General features: G+C 40.7%; 1 protein-coding gene across 9 annotated transcripts in view; it reads left to right on the forward strand.

Moving 5' to 3' along the window:
* LOC124859406 (neurexin-1a) overlaps window positions 1–19,359 on the forward strand; it is a 250,549-nt gene that overhangs the window by 198,040 nt on the left and 33,150 nt on the right. For 6 of the 9 annotated variants that reach the window (XM_047352171.1, XM_047352172.1, XM_047352173.1 and 3 more), the window contains 2 exons: window positions 397–486; window positions 1,821–2,137. In XM_047352171.1, coding sequence (XP_047208127.1) covers window positions 397–486; window positions 1,821–2,137 — 407 coding nt within the window. The remainder of the gene's footprint in view (window positions 1–396; window positions 487–1,820; window positions 2,138–19,359) is intronic. The other 3 variants (XM_047352174.1, XM_047352179.1, XM_047352178.1) reach the window with 1 other exon arrangement.

The raw sequence follows: 19,359 nt of genomic DNA on the forward strand, positions 1-19,359 counted from the left end.
GATGATTATTTGGTATAGCTGGTCAAAAAGTCATTTAAAAAGATATGGAGAGAAATTATTTTAAGGGAAGAGTTTTGTAATGTATATATATATATATATATATATAATGTATAAATTTGTGATTTTGGGTGCTTTATAACATAGCTTTATTAATTAAAATGAAACAGTTCCATGTTAGTTCACTTATTTTTGATAAACTACCTCTAATTTGATGGCTAAAATAAAATAAAAAGAGTGACATTTGTTTAATTAATGTTTCAGTAAATATTGTGTTTTAAATTTATAAACAAATATTAAATTAACCTTGTGCAGTCTTTAACTCCAGCTTTAAGTATGAACATCTAACCTTTGACCTTACAGATTGTAACCAATGAAATGTCTCTTTAAACTTTAAAGGCAACATTGATAACGAACGCCTGGCGCTTGCTAGACAGCGAATCCCATACCGACTCGGTCGAGTAGTTGAAGAATGGCTACTCGACAAAGGTAAAATCACTGATTAAAATTTCAAATAAAATAAACTTATCTTAACCAGGTTGTAACACCATTTTGTAAACAATAAACCTAAAAAGTAAATGTTCAGTAAAACGTAAAAATTAAAATGTTTTGAACAGTTAAATTTAGTTTGTAGTGTTTCTCACTTTTTATAATAATGTATTTATTTTATAGATGTCAGCTAAATGTTTACTTATGGTTAAAGGGACTGTAAATATGAATATAAACCATTTATCAGAGCTTATAAAAAAGATCTATAAAGTACTGTAGTCTTTGATGTAAATATAACTGATAATTCTAAAAGCTGTACTTTAGCTATTCATAGGTGTTTAAGTGTTTTTTGAAACTCTTTCATTATATGTACATTACAGGTTATCACTTAGTGTTGCTTGATATATTCTGATAAAATGTTAGGAATGATAAATAGTATGCAATATCAATTGGCATTAGAATTTTGAGTCCCTTTAACAGCTATTGTAAATATGTAAAGGCTTTTAGACAAAGACACTGTAACATAAAATAAACTGAGTGCATGCTGTTTTTACAGTTAAATAACTAATTCATATTATCACCTAACATATGCCCGTATTAGCCCTATCATTTTATGATTTTTTTTGTGTTTATTCTTCTTGTTTGTACTGCAAAGTTTATTTCATATTTTAACTTTTTTGTGATCTCAACAACTGTTTATTATTTCCCTCTGTGTTGCTTTTGCTAAAAGGGTAAATAGTAAAAGTGCAGGGTCTTATTGCTCTTTTGGATCTAGATGCATGAAAAAAGTCCTTCTCTTACCGTCTGTCCCACTCTCAGTTTTATTTATGTATTTTTGTGGTTTTAAATGCAAAAGTTTGAAAGAAAGATTGTCAGATAATACAACAATAGAAGATAACATCAATGCATTTTTAACAATTTTATTTATGTTTTTATTGAAGGATATTTATTGTGTATTTTTAAGTTCGTGTTTTTTAAAAGAATATTTAAACAAATCTTACAAATATATTTGTTACAATCCTATAATATTTAAAATTCTTATTATTATTATTATTATTATTATTACTATTAGGTAGAATTTCCTTTTAGCAAAGCATTTATTTATATATATATTTTTTCACATTCAGCTTTTATTTTATTGTTCCTTTTTATTGTCACCTCATTATTATAACTACAATAAATTACCAGGATTTATCCAAAAACCTCGTAATTTATTGGTCTCATTAGCCATTGGGCAAATAATCTGTATTTCTGTCTTTTTTTTTTTTTTCCTGTTTTAGTGACAGTGGTAGAGTTCAGCGTTCCTGTATGTATGTAACATTCTTTCTCCGCAGGGCGACAGCTTACAATCTTCAACAGTCAAACCACTATACAGATTGGGGGCTGGGAGCGAGATCGGAGTCGATCCTTTCAGGGCCAGCTCTCAGGTCTCTACTACAATGGCCTAAAGGTGTTCAACATGGCTGCCGAGGGTGATCCCAATATAAAGATCCAGGGCAGTGCGCGGCTCGTTGGGGAGTCTCCCTCTATCACTCCTCAGTCGAGCACCACGGTCAATCGCTCGGAAACATCCACGTCTATCATGGAAATCACCACCACCACTGCATCTAGCAGGAGAGTTAAACAGACTACACCACGAGAGCCTCAGCAGGTAGGGATATGTTTTATTTCTTCACTCTTATACATGTCTTATAATAGATTTCATGTTTATATAAAGATAAGTAAACCCTAGATGAATAAATAATCGTGAAAAATACATATTTTAGTTTGTTTTGCATTTCATGTCCTCTCTTGAGCTGTTTTACCTAAAAACTACCAGATTTTGTAAGATATTCCACAAACGAGAGTGGCACCTACCGGCGCTCTTTAAAGCATTTCTCGCGATTGCAATCAGATATGGTTGCATAAGGTGGGTGCTTTTATGAGTGATAGTGATCATAAAGGTTTTTTATCATCTTAATCTATCCTGCAAGGGTGTGTTACTTCTCAAATGTCAAAATGTGTGACTGAACAATGATGGATAAATTGTATGTCGTATCCAGTGAAGTTGTTATCAGGGAATGAATGTGTTGTTTTAGCCAAGAAAAAAAAGACTATTTCTGTCAAATCCATCAGCACAAAGCGGGTATTAATCTTAGATCATAGCTGTATACATAACATTTGATGGCATGCAAATAGAACATACAGTGCCTTTCAAAGGTATTTAATACCCCTGTACATTTTCATATTTTGTCACAGTATTGTCAATAACTATGATATATTATTCTGAGATTTCTTTAAAGATACAGCAAAAAGTGGTGCACAATTGTGAAGTGGAAGTGGAATTGATGCATGTTTTTGTGTAACCATTGTAAAGAATTGCTGTGTTTACATTTCTGAGTCTTCCTGTCATGTCTCTACAAGCTTTACACACCTACAGACTAAAATTTTGGCCCATTTTCTTTTCTTTTTTTTTTTTCAAACTGTCTTAAGCTTAGTCAGTTTGGATGAAGAGTGTCTGTTAACACCAATTTTAAAATACTCCAACATATCCCCAATTAGATTTAGGTGTAGGACATTTCAACACATAAATATGCTAGAAAGCATATTTATGAAAGCATCCCCACAGTATAACAGTGTCACCACCATGTTTTATAGTGAGGATGTAGTGTTTTGGGTGTTTTCCACTACAGAAATATTTGCTGTTTCCCTTAAAGGGCTTGTGGTAAGAGGAATTTGTATTGCTTTTTTTTTTTATCTTGCCACTCTTCTATTACTGTGCTATTTGTGGAATTCAAAACTAACAGCTTATATGGGCAACTGATTATATCACCTAAACAGTGGATTTCTCCAGCTCCTTCAAAGTAGCAGCCAAGTTGGTCTCTTGGCTGCTTTTCTGAGTAAGTCTGCTTTTGTCCACCATGTCAGTTTAGGGGAGGCTTACATGTTCCTGCAGGCTTGTGGTTATGCCATAACCTGTTTTCAGTAAATATATTAAAAAGCACTCAAGTACTTTTTGGGATATTTGATTTATAAACCAACCATGTCATGTTGGTCTATGACAAAATACCCATCAAAATACATAGAAAAATATGATTTTGGGTTGAACAATGTGAGAAATGTAAAGTGTATGAATACTTTTGCAAATAGCTGCGTTTCTTTGCTTGTGTAACTCTGTTGCATTATCTGAACCTCTTGATTAACCTGAGTTGCTTATCTAATTGAAAAAGGAATTTTTGTAAAGTCACACAAACTATTATAAATATTATATATTCATTTGTAACCACAGTTTCTGAGGACTTCAAAAGCTCGATGTTAGTTTGACAATTTTTCGACCAGAAGTCGGCTGTGGAAATGACCTTGGGCAAGACACTGAACCCCTCACTGATAAAAAGCACATAAGTGGGAGAAATAAAAATATAAAGAGACCAATTATTGAATAGAAAAAAGTGTCTCTGTGTGTGTGTGTGTTCTTGTACTTGTCGCTGAGTGAGAACCATTTTTCGAATTTTTATCGCAAAGTGAGGACATTTTGACAAAGTGAGGACATTTACCTGGTCCTCCTTTTTTCATATTCCGTTCTTGGGACAGGGGTTAGATGTAGGACTAGGGTATGAATTAAGTTATTGTTAGGTATTAACTGGTTAGGGTTAGGGTTAGTGTTAGGGTCAGGGTTTGGCACTAAAAATCAAGGAAAATGAATGGAAGTCAATGGAAGTAACCGAAAAGTCCTCATAAAGATAGTAAAACACGGATGTGTGTGTGTGTGTGTGTGTGTGTGTGTGAATGGATGAAAGTGAAACACTTTGTAAAAACTTGATAAGGGTTTAATGGTGAGAATTTACCTAATAAGAAAAACATGACTGCACGGTGGCGCAGTGGTAGCACTATGCCTGGAGTACCTGGTTCTCTCAGGGTACTCCGGTTTCCTCCCACAGTCCAAAGACATTCCTGTTAGGTTGATTGTCCTTAGGTGTGTGCATGAGTGTGTGCATGGTTGTTTTTGTGTTCCCCTGCGATGGACTGGCGACCTGTCGAGGCTTAACCCCACCTCCTGCCCATAGACTGCTGGAGGTAGGTACCAGCTTCCCCTCGACCCATGGAAGAAGCGGTATAGAAAATAAATGACTGACTGACTCTTGGGTTCAGAAAGCTTATGTTGAAAAGGTATGCTGTATTACACATGCATGCATAAAACACATAAAAATTGAGCATGTCATCAATCATTTACAGGGGAAGCATTCAGACAATTTTAAATGTCATTATAGTCTTGAAAACCCTTTTAATCATGGCTTAATCAGCTATTACAAAAATAGCTAAAATCACTTTGGATTAGAGTTATTTTGGATTATTAGAATTGGGTTGAGGAAGATTATAAAAATAATAAGGTAGGAATGGTTTAGTATCATTTTGAAATGGAAAATGTGTTTGTATTTATGAGACTCAAAGGAAAAATGTTTAATAGCTCAATTTGAGAATTTTGACAAAACAATTTTGTTGAAATAAATTAGAATTCTGTGCTCATTTTACAACTGGTATGTATGTACTGGTACTTATATTTTAAAAAATGTATTCAGACCTAATTGTATATGTAGCAACACTACAAAAGGGTTGCGAAACACTCAAATATTATTATAAATCTGATTCAGATTTTCAGCTTTAACACACTTTGTGGCAATTTATTAGACTCCAAACTGCTTGCTATTGTTGTAGTAATCATAGTTTGTATAATTGAATAACATCAACTCAGCAGCAGAAAGAATACAGACCAGAGCAGGCTATCCTCTAACTGTTTGGCTAGAAACCATCATAACACTTTATCTAAGGATCTACAGATGCAAGAGAATATTATTATCACAAATATTGACTAAAGCAAATGGCTTTCTGCTGCACACAGCAGGTCCCTGAACCATTTTAAGAGCAGAAAATGCAGGTGCAATAACACACAATGGAGTATAATGATGTCCTGGTTCCTAGCAGTGTGCTACTAAAGAAAAAACTGAATTGGCTGGAAAAAAACAGACATTAAAGGTGATACAAGCCCATCCTTGTTTATGTTCTTTATTGTAGAGAAACGTAAGGAATGGGGGCTGACAGTAAGCATTTGGTGATGTAATGTATGAAAAGAGACAGGAAACTCTATGAATCACAGCCATCAGCATCTACAACAGCTCTTTGAAGAAACCTTCATAATGAGCTACAACAATATTTAATTTCCCTTTGGGATTAATAAAGTATTTTTGAATTGAATTGAATTGAATAAAAATGATTCTGTTATTATAATAGACTTAAAACTCTAATCAATAACAGTTGTCCATGTTGCTGTCATGCATGCACCTCTTATGATGTGCTGGGTGTACACTTCTAACTGCAGGGTTAGTGAACAATGTTTAAAAAGTGTACAGTGTCAGCAAGCATTTATGGTATTTATAAGAAAGTCTTAATATCAGTTTGATTAAATGTTTCAAAGACAGATGGTGAATTTACATGGTAAATTACAAGTTTGCCTGCAAAGTGCATATACTTTAATGGATTGAAAAAAACAGAAGAAACAAGATAAATTTGCCATTATTATGTGAATACTGTACTACAGAACTCCATCAGAGGCATTCATACAGAAAAAAAAGGTCACAGTATTAAAGAGTTGCTGTGGAATGTGGGTGGGTGATGAATGAGGCATACAAAACTGTGCTCATTGGGAGATGTCAAGAATGTTGGGATATATTCAACATGACAGCCTGATGAGCTATTGCAGTAGGACATTATCATCTCCGGACACTGCACACACAAAGACACCGCAGCCAGAATCACTAAAATGAATTAAATAAAAGTCAGTGCATTCACTGAACTTTAAATAGTAAGATCTATTATTCACCATTTACTTGTTCCATCTCCAATCTGAAAATAATGTAACTGTAAATTAACCGTTACCATATTTTAAACCTACCATTATCTGTATACCTCAGAATCAGAATCGGCTTTATTGGCCAAGATTGTGTGCACAAACAAGAAATTTTACTTTGTTGTTTGTTTGACTTTCAATATGCCATGTAGTTATCCACTTTAAAACAGCCATGGGCCTCAAGTAAGATTGAACATCACACCAAAATACCACGCTAGAAACATCAACTTATACATTATACAGGTTTCTGTGACAATAAAATATTTCCAGCAGCCAAAGTACTTCATTAGACTTAGTTTGTTTGCTAGCAAGACTCATGACTCATGACAACTAATCTTGTTTTCTTTGAGGTATCCCCTTGAAAAAAACCTTTAATAATCAGGTTCAATCTTCCTTTAGATCAGAAAAAAACAGCTGGAGCATGGAGCACCCTTAATGCTCAGGCCAAATATGCAAAACCTTTCAGCTTGGTGGAGCTGACACCTAACAGGATATATTCAAAGTTTGTCATTATGAGAAGATTACAACTAAGAGGTATAAATGAAAGCTGATGTGTGTAGAAAAGATCAAAAGGTTAAAAGCAAAAAGCATATGAACAACTGTAGTTGGAGACTCCTGCTGAAAAATGTTGATTGCACTCTCCATCAGACAAGGGTCCAGTCATTTTCCAGTAGAAAACTTCACATTTCACCATACTCAGATTTCAATGATTTACTCTCAGTTTTTATCATATTATGAAAACGTTTGTACAAAATATTCAACGAGTTTATCTTCTACATGTTTCAAGATCATGAAGCAACCAGCTTTTTGACTTGTTGACTTCTGACAGATACAGACCTGTTTTATTGGTGTTTTTTTACCTTGCAGACCCCCTCTGATCAGCTCTGTTTTAAAATCTATGACACTTGGAACGGTCAATTCTGCACAAAATCTGGAACTCTTTGAAGCACAGTTTGTAACTTTTGATACTTTAATTCTCTTTTAAAAAAATCAAGTAGTGATGCATAACATAGAGATAAAAGAATAGATAAAAATAAATGAATATAAAAAGGACTTTATTGGGTCGCAGCAATGACACAGGGTAAAGCGCTCAACCCATGTACACAGGCTACAGTCCTCAATGCAGCTGTCACAGTTTTGAGCTCCTGCCCGTTGACCATTGGTGCATGTCTTTCTCTCCTTCTATCCCATTTCCTCTCAGTCAACTTACAAAATAAAGGCGACCTGTGTGACTAAATAAATAAAAAAAACATATTATTTGTTAGAAATGTAATTTTTTTCATGTTCTATATAAAAAAATAAATTATGGAAACTAAAAACATGTTTTTCATACTCATTTTTTTTTTCCTACTTATCCAGACAGTTTTTGAAAATTGCATGTATTGCACATATTTCACATGCAGAATTCTCAGTCGTGAAATCTATTTAACACCATCTGAAGTGTACTTGGAAAAAAAGCCTTCCAAATGCACACTCATTGGTAGGACATCTTTATCCAAAGTTTCAAAGGACGCTCTAGAATATGAACATTTTGAAAACATTCTTGAAGATGTAAGTATTCCTAGTTTCCTTTTCATGCTCCAGGATATTTGAATTCAAAAAGGCTATTATGAATTTTGTTTATTAATCAGTTCATTCAAATTATTTTAATTATTCCAGGCTTTATAGGTAAAATTTAACTAATGGTGAGAAGTAATACAATTTAGAGTTTATAAAGAAAACAGAAATACCCACAACTACTTTCTTGTTTTGCACACTTTCTAAAAATCCTAGCTCAGTAAGATCTTTGACGCTGGCTCTGCAGATTTAGGATGTGTCAGCTTGCATTGCTCCAGTTATCTCTCCAAGGGTAAAGTCACTGAATGGAATAATGATTTTGAAGGGTCCGGCTCTCCTCAGATGCCCTTTCTGAAAGTTCCCTGAATGCTTGTCTGGGCTGATATCACTGAATCCTCTGGGCTTTGGTTTTATGGAAAATGTCATGTCAAAGTGTTCTGAAGCCCCTCTGTGCCGTTATACTTTATTAACAAGAAGATTATCATTTTCGAGCAGAGTAGTGTAATCAGCAGAAACATTAACAACAGGAAAAAGGGTTTATGAGACAAAAATTCATTTTACAAGTGATCTGAATTCAAATCCCAGATGGAATGACTTTATCTTAGAAGTTGACACTAAACCAGTAAAAGAACATAGTGAATGACACAGATTGCCTTGATGGTAACTCGTATGCTGGGGCTTCTTGAATTAGTTTCTAAATTGCTTGTCTCTCCACTGGCTTTTTCTGCTGTGTCTGCTTTCTGCTGAATGCAGAGCAGGTACAGTACTTTTTGAGCTGAACTGTCTTGTCCTAATAGTTTATTTACATACAGCAGTGTTTAATCACATCCAATTAAACCATTTTTAGACATATATTCACTGACAAAGAAACTACATCTGTGTACATATACTCACAAGGACATAGTGTGTACTCCTCTTTCAGGATGAGAAGGTAAACTTTTTAAAATGGTACATTTTAAAAACATACCCGAAGTTGACCAAAGTGCTTTACAGGAAAGCAACAAAATAAATAACATAAAGAAATACACCAAAATCAATTAAAATTACAATGAATATATATTGAGAAAACACAAAAGGACTTCAAACACAACAAAAAACACAATATCTACTAAAACCTCATGCTCCATTGAAATCAAATACCAGCTATCCCACTCCTACCCTGCTGCCTGACAGCTTAAAATAAAAAGCCACTTATCGACTAATTTGTCAAAAGAATGGACACCATCCCGGGGTTACAGTCTTTTAGGAAATTATCACCTAAATTGTTACTAATAGAGACCCACCTGCAGAATAGTTTTGAATTGAATACCTCATGTTTTTTAAATTTTTTTTTTTTACAGTTTATATACTTTGTTGGAAACTTCAAAAGTGGTCACAAACTGTTGGCACCGATAGTATTAATGCAACTTTTAGTATAGTTGATTTGTGACATTTAACAGCTAGTCAGAATAGGTCATTTGTGATGTAGCTATAACTTTGTCTTCGCCCTTGTGGACAAAATGAAAGAACCCCTTGGAAAAAGCAGTTAATCCCAGATAAAGCTTAATCAATTCACCTGAGTAATGCCACCTTGCTTTCTGTAGCCGTTACCCCTCCAAGGAGAAAAAGAGGGAAAGAAAGGACAGAAAGGAAAGACGAATATCGGCTATCTAGAAGAGCCACTGAGCCACTGCTTTTGACAGTGATAGATCCTCACATGCATTGCTTGGTATTATCTACACCAGCCAGCAAGCATACAGTATATAAATCTCACAAGAATTTTCAAGTGTGAGGCTGCCATCCAACATTCACCAGTATCGTCCGCTGGAACATCATCCAAAGTTGGTAATGGCTTCAGTATCTTGGAGACAGACACAGGCAGTATACAGAAAGAGTAGAGTACTGCACTATATACCGTGTTAAAAAAAATAATAAAATAGCGGCATGTTTTGACAGTGTATTGGTATGCAGAACAATAAAAACACAAGTTTGTTTTGCTGCATTCTTTGTTTTAACAAGATGACAAAATGTGACAATGGGTTGTCAACATCTACAAGATACAAGCCCCAGGCTTAAGCAAAGTACATGGTTCCTTAAGGCACACCAGCATATGGCCCCAAAAGAGCACTCGAATTGTCATGAGGTGAAAGTTATTCATTATTAGTAATTGAGTAAAAAAAAAAACCTTTTGATTCTCGATCAGTGACAAAAACTTTCACTACTACAGAACTAAAGCAAGCTGTTTTTGAATGTTGCAGCAATGACTACATAACAATTAAAATCATATGTAATCTATACAGGTCGAGGGTGTTCAAAGCGCGGCACAGGGGCCTTTTGCGGCCCCTGTACTGGTTTTGTGCGGCCCTCAACTGCAGTTCAAGAATGATACAAAATTGTTTCATTTGATGCAAATTGACCCATTAAATTTGCTATGCATTCTCTTTTATTTTATAGTAAACAGAACCACATCTGTCTAGAGACTTCTTCTCAAAAGCAGATTTAGGTGCACCCAAATCTACTTTAATTTATTTATTGAACTTAAATACAGCAAGTTTTTTTAAAGAAAGATTGACCTAAATCCTGTTGCTCAGAGTAGACTACATTTGATCTATCTTTTTCAATCAAGCCTAAAGTAATTAGTGAACTGGATGCCTTACTTTTCAATAAGGCAAATGTTTTTTTAAGTGGTGGTTGAACATGATTATAAGATATTCCTTTTCAACAAAAAATGGGCTATTTTATTTCTTTAATTTAAATATTTAATGCTTTAGTTTATGTTTTTTGTTATTTTAGTTTTTGAAAGAATTCAAGTAATTACTATTGACTCAATGATTTTGGCCCATAGGACAAAAGGTTTGGACACCACTGATGTAGATGCTCTGTCAGTGTGATAAAGATTCACTCACGTCAGAATCAGAATCAGAAAAGCTTTATTGCCAAGTACGTTTTTGGACATACAAGGAATTTGTTTTGGCGTAGTCGGTGCAATACAGTACAAATTAAACAGTATAAACATATCTACAATATAATATAAATATATGTGCACAGTTTTAAGTGAGTGAGAGTAAATATAGAGCAGTATAAGATGCAAGAGCAATACAACAGTGCAGGTGATCATTGTGCAAGTATGGCAGTGCAAGTAAAGCAGGAGTCCAAGCTGAGCGTTAATGTAACGCATAGAGTTACAAGTTACGGGTGTCCTGTCAGCAAAAAAAGGGGGGGTGTGGGTGAAAGGGAGAGTGTCAGGGTGGTTTCTGGGCTTTGTTAACCAGGCTGGTGGCAGATGGGAAAAAACTGTCCTTGGATGGACCGCAGCCTCCTGCCAGAGGGGAGAGTCTCAAAGAGTCTGTGACCGGGGTGGGAGGGATCAGCCAGAATCTTCCCTGCCCGCTTCAGTGTCCTGGAGGTGTACAGTTCCTGGAGCGACAGTAGATTGCAGCCAATCACCCAATCACCTTCTCAGCAGACCGAATGACACGCTGCAGCCTGCCCTTATCCTTGGCTGTAGCAGCGGCGTACCAGATGGTGATGGAGGAGGTGAGGATGGACTCATTGATGGCTGTGTAGAAGTGCACCATCATAGTCTTTGGCAAGTTGAATTTCTTCAGCTGCCGCAGGAAGAACATCCTCTGCTGGGCTTTCTTGATGAGGGAGCTGATGTTTGGCTCCCACTTGAGATCCTGGGAGATGATGGTTCCCAGAAAGCGGAAAGATTCCACAGTGTCAATTGTGGAGTCACAGAGGGTGATGGGGGCAGGTGGTGCTGGGTTCTGCCTGAAGTCCACAACCATCTCCACTGTCTTTAGAGCGTTGAGCTCAAGGTTGTTCTGGCTGCACCAGTCCAACAGATGGTCCACCTCCCATCTGTACGCGGACTCGTCACCATCAGAGATGAGTCCGATCAGGGTGGTGTCGTCCGCAAACTTCAGAAGCTTGACAGACTGGTGACTGGAGGTGCAGCTGTTGGTGTACAGGGAGAAGAGCAGAGGAGAGAGAACACAGCCTTGGGGGGAACCAGTGCTGATGGTCAGGGAGTCAGAGACGTGCTTCCCCAGCCTCACGCGCTGCTTCCTGTCAGACAGGAAGTCAGTGATCCACCTGCAGGTGGAGTCGGGCACACTCAGCTGGGAGAGCTTCTCCTGTAGCAGAACTGGGACAATGGTGTTGGAGGCAGAGCTGAAATCCACAAACAGGATCCTGGCATAGGTTCCTGTGGAGTCCAGGTGCCGGAGGATGAAGTGAAGGGCTAGGTTGACTGCATCAACTACAGACCTGTTGGCTCTGTAGGCAAACTGCAGGAGGTCCAGGAGGGGGTCGGTGATGTCTTTTAGGTGTGAGAGCACAAGGCGCTCAAAGGACTTCATCACCACAGAGGTCAGGGCGACGGGTCTGAAGTCATTAAGCCCTGTGGTCCTTGGCTTCTTGGAAACAGGGACGATGGTGGAGGACTTGAAGCAGGCTGGCACATGACATGTCTCCAGTGAGGAGTTAAAAATGTCTGTGAAGACTGGAGACAGCTGATCAGCGCAGTGCTTCAGGCTGGCTGGTGAGACAGAATCCGGACCAGCAGCTTTCCGGGGGTTCTGTCTCCTGAAGAGTTTGTTGACGTCCCTCTCCTGGATGGAAAGAGCCGTCCTCGGCGTGGGTAGGGGGCTGGTGGGGGGGAACTTCAGGGTGGGGGTTGGAGGTGCCAAGGCCTCTCTTGAGGTTGGGGAGGTGGGGGTGGTGGATTGTGGCTGCAGCTGTTGGGGGGCGTCGTGGGGGATGGTTGCAGGACTGTCCCTTTGTCTTTCAAAGCGGCAGTAGAACTCGTTCAGGTCGTTGGCAAGGCGTCGGTCGTTGATAGAGTGGGGGGCTTTCGGCTTGTAGTTGGTGATTTGCTTGAGCCCTTTCCAGACAGACGCAGAGTCGTTGGCTGAGAACTGGTTTTGGAGCTTCTCAGAGAACAGTCGTTTGGCCTCTTTCACTGCCTTGCCAAACTTGTACTTAGCCTCTCTGTATATGTCTTTGTCCCCACTCCTGAAGGCCTCTTCCTTATCCAGTCTTAACCTTCTGAGTTTAGCTGTGAACCAGGGTTTGTCGTTGTTGTAACTCACCCTGGTGCATGATGGTACACAGCTGTCCTCACAGAAGCTGATGTAGGAAGTCACAGCCTCAATGTACTCGTCCAGACTGTTGGTAGTAGTCCTGAACACATCCCAGTCTGTACAGCCTAAACACGCCTGGAGATTCTCCACAGCCTCACTGCTCCACTTCCTTGTCGTCCTCACAACAGGTTTGCTGAGCTTTAGTTTCTGCCTGTATGCAGGAATCAGGTGGACCATGATGTGGTCGGATTGGCCAAGTGCAGCACGTGGGACGGCGTGATAAGCGTCTCTGATGGTGGTGTAACAGTGATCCAGAATGTTGTCCTCTCTGGTCGGACATTTTATAAACTGTCTATATTTGGGGAGTTCGTGGGTGAGATTACCTTTGTTTACCAGTGACAGGGATGTGATGTGATGTTCTCTGACGTACATTCTGAATAATTCAACTAATAATTATTTGACCACTCTCGGACACTAATTGACGATGTATATATGGCTTTGAACTTTCATTTCCAGATCATGGAAAAAGAATAAAATAAGACGGAGAGGTCACAGCAGTAGAACATTTAATACACACACTCACCATTACACAAAACTGGGGTGTATCTCAAGTAACACACCTGTGTCATAGACTTGACAAAAGCAGGTATTCCACAAAGTGCTGTTCGTTTTTTAACATTTAAGCCAACATAACACTTGTTTTTAGATGCAAACAAGCATGGCATAATAGGGAACAGTGTAATAGACATTTTAGTCAACAGCATCCTAATCATTTACTTATCTACACAGTCAATATTAACTTTTGAGCTCCAGAAACCATGAAAGAATATATCTATAAACACATGCCCTCTTCCAAGTCCTATAGATACATCATGTTACTTCAATGGAGTTTTTCCTCTCCACTGTCACTACATGCATGCTCAGTATGAGGGATTGCTGCAAAGTCAACGCCAGTGACTGTCCACTGTCGCTACATGCTTATCCAGGAGGAGTGAATGCTACAAGTCTCTGACTCGATGCATCTGCTGGGGTTCCTTAGACAGAAAAACATTTTATACAATTTAAATAAATAATTGAATCTGACTGCACTGTTCAATGGTTAGGATTACTTGGAATGTATGTACCTGACTTTGTGAAGTGCCTTGAAACAACATGTGTTGTGAATTGGCGCTATATAAATACATTGAATTGAATTGAATTGAATTGAATTGAATTGAATTGAATTGATTTTAGCAACTCAGTTAAGGTGAAGTATGTCAGTTCACGTACGATATTCGATAGTGACCTAATTTATTAATTTTCAGTTGTAAGCTTTGGTGATGGTTATATAAGATCTAAAATGGGCAAACATTCACATTTTGAACAGATACACTAATGCAAAACTTTAAGAGAATAGATATACTCTCCCATTCCTTTTTTTGTAAGTTATAAAGAGGCTAATTTCTGGATATACAGTGAAACTTAATCTTTTAGTAATGGAAGAAAAATAAGTGAATTCCAGAACAGGTCAGTTAAATGAAATGCCTGGCACCAATAAATGTTAAATGCATTTTGAGTCAGTCCAATGAGTACAATCTGTTTTTTGTTTTTTTGAAGATGACAAAACTTCAAAGTCATTGAAAGGTCCGGTCTTAGGACATCAGTGACAAACCTCAAATGTGAATGTTGACTTCATATGCCATTTTAGGCTTTCATGTTACTCTTGAAACCTTTTAACATTCTACAATTTCAGCTTCATAGCTTGTTTCTGAGAAAAAAACATCAAGAAACACATGACTGTACCCCGTTCCTAGGGAGAATGAAAGGGCACTATGGCACATCATTGCAACCAAATAGCCAATTGGCCCTTCTATTTCAGAATTAACCCTGAGTGAGGTGGGTGTAATGGCTATTCAGTGCAAGTAAGGGACATTCAAAACACATTCTGCAGGCCATTTCATTTGCAACTGCAGCAAATGGGTGAGTTCACAGTGAACTGGCTCGCAGTGGCTGTTTTTGTTTGGTTCCTGAGACGATAAAGCGAAATCTGGCTCTGTTATTCATGGGGATAATAGAAGATTTGACATGCTGCACTTTTACACCTTCAGTGCAGTATTTGGATGCCTTCAAGGCTCCCTCGCTGTGACTCTTACAAACATAGAATAATAAAGTTAGTGTCACAATAATCTTGGAGTGAAAAATCTACAACAACCAACCGTCCAATATCTGCACAGTCTGGAGCTTTCTTTCTCCTCATAATCACCCTTGCAATATGTATCTTTATTGCATTTAGTTCTACCTTTAGGATTTATTTGTGATAGGTTTGATACTTGCAGGAAAAAATTGTTTTACAAACTCAGCCTGTGCTTAATCTTCAAACCATAGATTTAATGAATTGTTGTGCAACAATAGGTTGGTTTGGTTTGGCTTTAAGCAACTATTAATTATTAAAATAAAGTTATTACTAACAAAATAATTTACAGAGTTTGAATATTTAATTTAAACCAAACATCTTCTGGTCTGTCATGGATTGTTCTGTGAATACCAGACCAATGTGGCTTTAATATGGAACAATAGGTGAAAGAGTGAATCTGAGCACTGACGTTTGAAACAACAAGCCCTGCAGAAATTTATAGAATAAACACAAACACCTCCCAAAATATAAGAATTTATTTACAAAAATAATTCAACTTCAGGTTAAAAAACTTCAATTAACAAACAATTTAACTAGTATATCATTCACTACACTACTAAGTAAAAATGGCAATAAAAGAAAAAAAAACAAGGGACTAAAAATAACTCATAACCAATAAAATGATGCTGTTATTTCCCAGTTCAGTGTGAATATGTTTAAGAACCAATGTTGGGTTAAGGAATTTTAAATTAATGAATTTTGAGTGGAGCTGACACTACCAAGATGGTGGCAAAAAACGTTTGCCACAGATTCTCAATTGGAGTTGGGGCTGGACTTTGACTGAGTCTTTCTGACACATTTTGATTTACAGTGTTGTGGTCTGGGTGTGTTAAAGGTTGTTGTCTTGCTGAAAGGTGAACCTTAAGCCCAAGTATTTTGCAGCCTCTAACAGATTTTCCATTATTTTCCTGTATTTAGCTTTATCAATGACGCAAATTCTCTGTCCCTGCTAAAGAAATGTGTAACCACAGCATGATCCTGCCACCGCTGTGTTTCACTGTGGAGAGGATGGGTTCATTATGATGCACATTTAGTGTTTTATATGTATGTGGACCCAACGTTTTAAATTTTCTTATACAACTTCCCTGTGTCCACTACATGTCTTCTGGCAAACAGCTAATTATATGTACTCGTAATCATTGTCTTCCGCTTATCCGGGACCCGGTTGCGGGGGCAGCAGGCTCAGCAGAGACACCCAGACGTCCCTCTCCCCAGACACCTCCTCCGGGGGGAGCCCAAGGCGCTCCCAGGCCAGCCGAGAGACATAGTCCCTCCAGCGTGTCCTGGGCCATCCCCTGGGCCTCCTCCCGGTGGGACGTGCCTGGAACACCTCCTGAGGAAGGCGTCCAGGAGGCATCCGGTATAGATGCCTGAGCCACCTCAACTGGCTCCTCTCAATGTGGAAGAGCAGCGGCTCTACTCCGAGCTCCTCCCGGATGGCCGAGTTCCTCACCCTATCTCTAAGGGAATGCCTGGCCACCCTACGGAGGAAGCTCATTTCAGCCGGTTGTATCCGGGATCTCGTTCTTTCAGTCATGACGCAAAGTTCATGGCCATAGGTGAGAGTAGGAACGTAGACTGACCGGTAAATCGAGAGCTTCGCTTTTCGGCTCAGCTCTCTCTTCACCACAACGGACCGGCACAGCGCCCGCATTACTGTGGCAGCCGCACCGATCCGTCTGTCGATCTCCCGCTCCATTCTTCCGTCACTCGTGAACAAGACCCCGAGATACTTAAACTCCTCCACTTGAGACAGGAACTCCCCTCCAACCTGAAGAGGAGAAGCCACCCTTTTCCGGTTGAGAACCATGGCCTCGGACTCCGAGGAGCTGATCATCATCCCAGCCGCTTCACACTCGGCTGCGAACCGCCCCAGCACATCCTGTAAGTCTTGGCTAGAGGGGGCCAGCAGGACCACGTCATCTGCAAAAAGAAGAGACGAAATCCTCTGGTCCCCAAACCAGACCCCCTCCGGCCCTTGGCTGCGCCTAGAAATCCTGTCCATAAAAGTTATGAACAGGACTGGTGACAAAGGGCAGTCCTGCCGGAGTCCAACATGCACCGGGAACAGGTCCGACTTAGTGCCAGCAATGCAAACCAGACTCCTGCTCTGCTTATACAGAGATCGGATGGCCCCTAATAAAGGGCCCCCGACTCCATACTCCTGGAGCACCCCCCACAGGGCATCACGAGGGACACAGTCGAATGCTTTCTCCAGGTCCACAAAACACATGTAGACCGGTTGCGCAAACTCCCATGAACCCTCGAGCACCCTGTAGAGGGTACAGAACTGGTCCAGTGTTCCACAGCCGGGACGAAAACCACACTGCTCCTCCTGAAGCTGAGGTTCAACTATCGGCCGGACTCTCCTCTCCAATACCCTGGCGTAGGCCTTACCAGGGAGGCTGAGGAGTGTGATACCCCTGTATTTGGAACACACCCTCCAGTCACCCTTCTTATGAAGGGGGACCACCACCCCAGTCTGCCAGTCCAGAAGCACTGTCCCCGACCGCCACGCAATGTTCAAGAGGCGTGTTAGCCATGACAGCCCCACAACATCCAGAGACTTGAGGTACTCAGGGCAGATCTCATCCACCCCCGAACCCCTGCCACCGCGGAGCTTTTTAACCACCTCGGTAACTTCCGCCTGGGTGATGAAAGAGTCAAACCCCGAGTCCCCAGCCTCTGTTTCCACCAGGGAATGCGTGATGGCAAGATTGAGGAGATCCTTGAAGTACTCCTTCCACCACCCGAAAATGTCCCCAGTTGAGGTCAACAGCCTCCCACCCCCACTGTAAACAGTGTTGGCGAAGCACTGCTTCCCCCTCTTGAGGTGGCGGACGGTTTGCCAGAATCGCTTCGAGGCCAACTGGTAGTCCTTCTTTATGGCATCACGAACTCCTCCCAGGCCCAGGTTTTTGCCTCTGCCACTGCCCGGGCTCACGGTACCTGTCAGGAGTCCCACAAGCCAACCACAGCCGATAGGACTCCTTCTTCCGCTTGACAGCGTCCCTTACTGCCGGTCTCCACCACCGGGTTCAAGGATTGTCGCCGCGACAGACACTGCAGACCTTACGGCCGCAGCTACGGGCAGCAGTATCGACAATAGATGCGGAGAACATGGTCCACTCGGACTCTATGTCTCCAACATCCCCCGGAATCTGGTCAAAGCTCTCCCGGAGGTCGGAGTTGAATGCATCCCTGGCCAAGGGCTCCGCCAGACGTTCCCAGCAGACCCTCACTACGCGCTTGGGCATGCCAAGTCTGTCCGGCTTTCTCCTCCTCCAGCAGATCCAACTCACCACCAGGTGGTGATCAGTGGACAGCTCAGCCCCTCTCTTCACTCAAGTGTCCAAAACATGCGGCCGACGGTCTGATGATACGACAACGAAGTTGATCATTGATCTCCTGCCTAGGGTGTCCTGGTGCCAAGTGCATTGATGGACACCCTTATGTTTGAACAGGGTGTTCATTATGGACAATCTGTGACTAGCACAGAAGTCCAGTAACAAAACACCACTCGGATTCAGATCGGGGAGGCCATTCCTCCCGATCACGCCTCTCCAGGTGTCACTGTCGTTTCCCACGTGGGTGTTGATGTCCCCCAGCAGAATAACGGAGTCCCCGGGAGGGGCACTATCCAGCACCCCTGACAGGGACGCCAAGAAGGCCGGGTACTATGCACTACCGCTCGGCACGTAGGCCGAAACGACAGTCAGAGACTTGTCTCCAACCCGAAGGCTCAGGGATGTGACCCTCTCATCCACCGTGTTAAACCCCAACACGTGACGGCTGAGCTGGGGGGCAATAAGCAAACCCACCCTAGCCCGCCGCCTTTCCCCGTGGGCTACTCCAGAGTAGAAGAGAGACCAGCCACTCTCAAGGAGATAGGTTCCAGAGCCCACGCTGTGCGTAGAGGCGAGCCCGACTATTTCTAGTCAATATCTCTCGACCTCCCGCACAAGCTCAGGCTCCTTCCCCCCCAGCGAGGTGACATTCCACGTCCCTAGAGCCAGCCTAAGCATCCAGGGATTGGGCCGCCGAGGTCTCCACCTTCGTCCGCCGCCCAATCCTCTTTGCACCGGTCCCTCACAGTTCCCCTTGCAGGTGGTGGGCGAGGAGCAACCCAGTCACCAGGCACTCTCCGACAAGTCCCGACCCCAGGCCCGGCTCCAGGGTGAGACCCCAGCTCCGTC

The sequence above is a fragment of the Girardinichthys multiradiatus genome, chromosome 22 (genome assembly GCF_021462225.1).
Source record: "Girardinichthys multiradiatus isolate DD_20200921_A chromosome 22, DD_fGirMul_XY1, whole genome shotgun sequence".
NCBI classification, from domain to species: Eukaryota; Metazoa; Chordata; class Actinopteri; order Cyprinodontiformes; family Goodeidae; genus Girardinichthys; species Girardinichthys multiradiatus.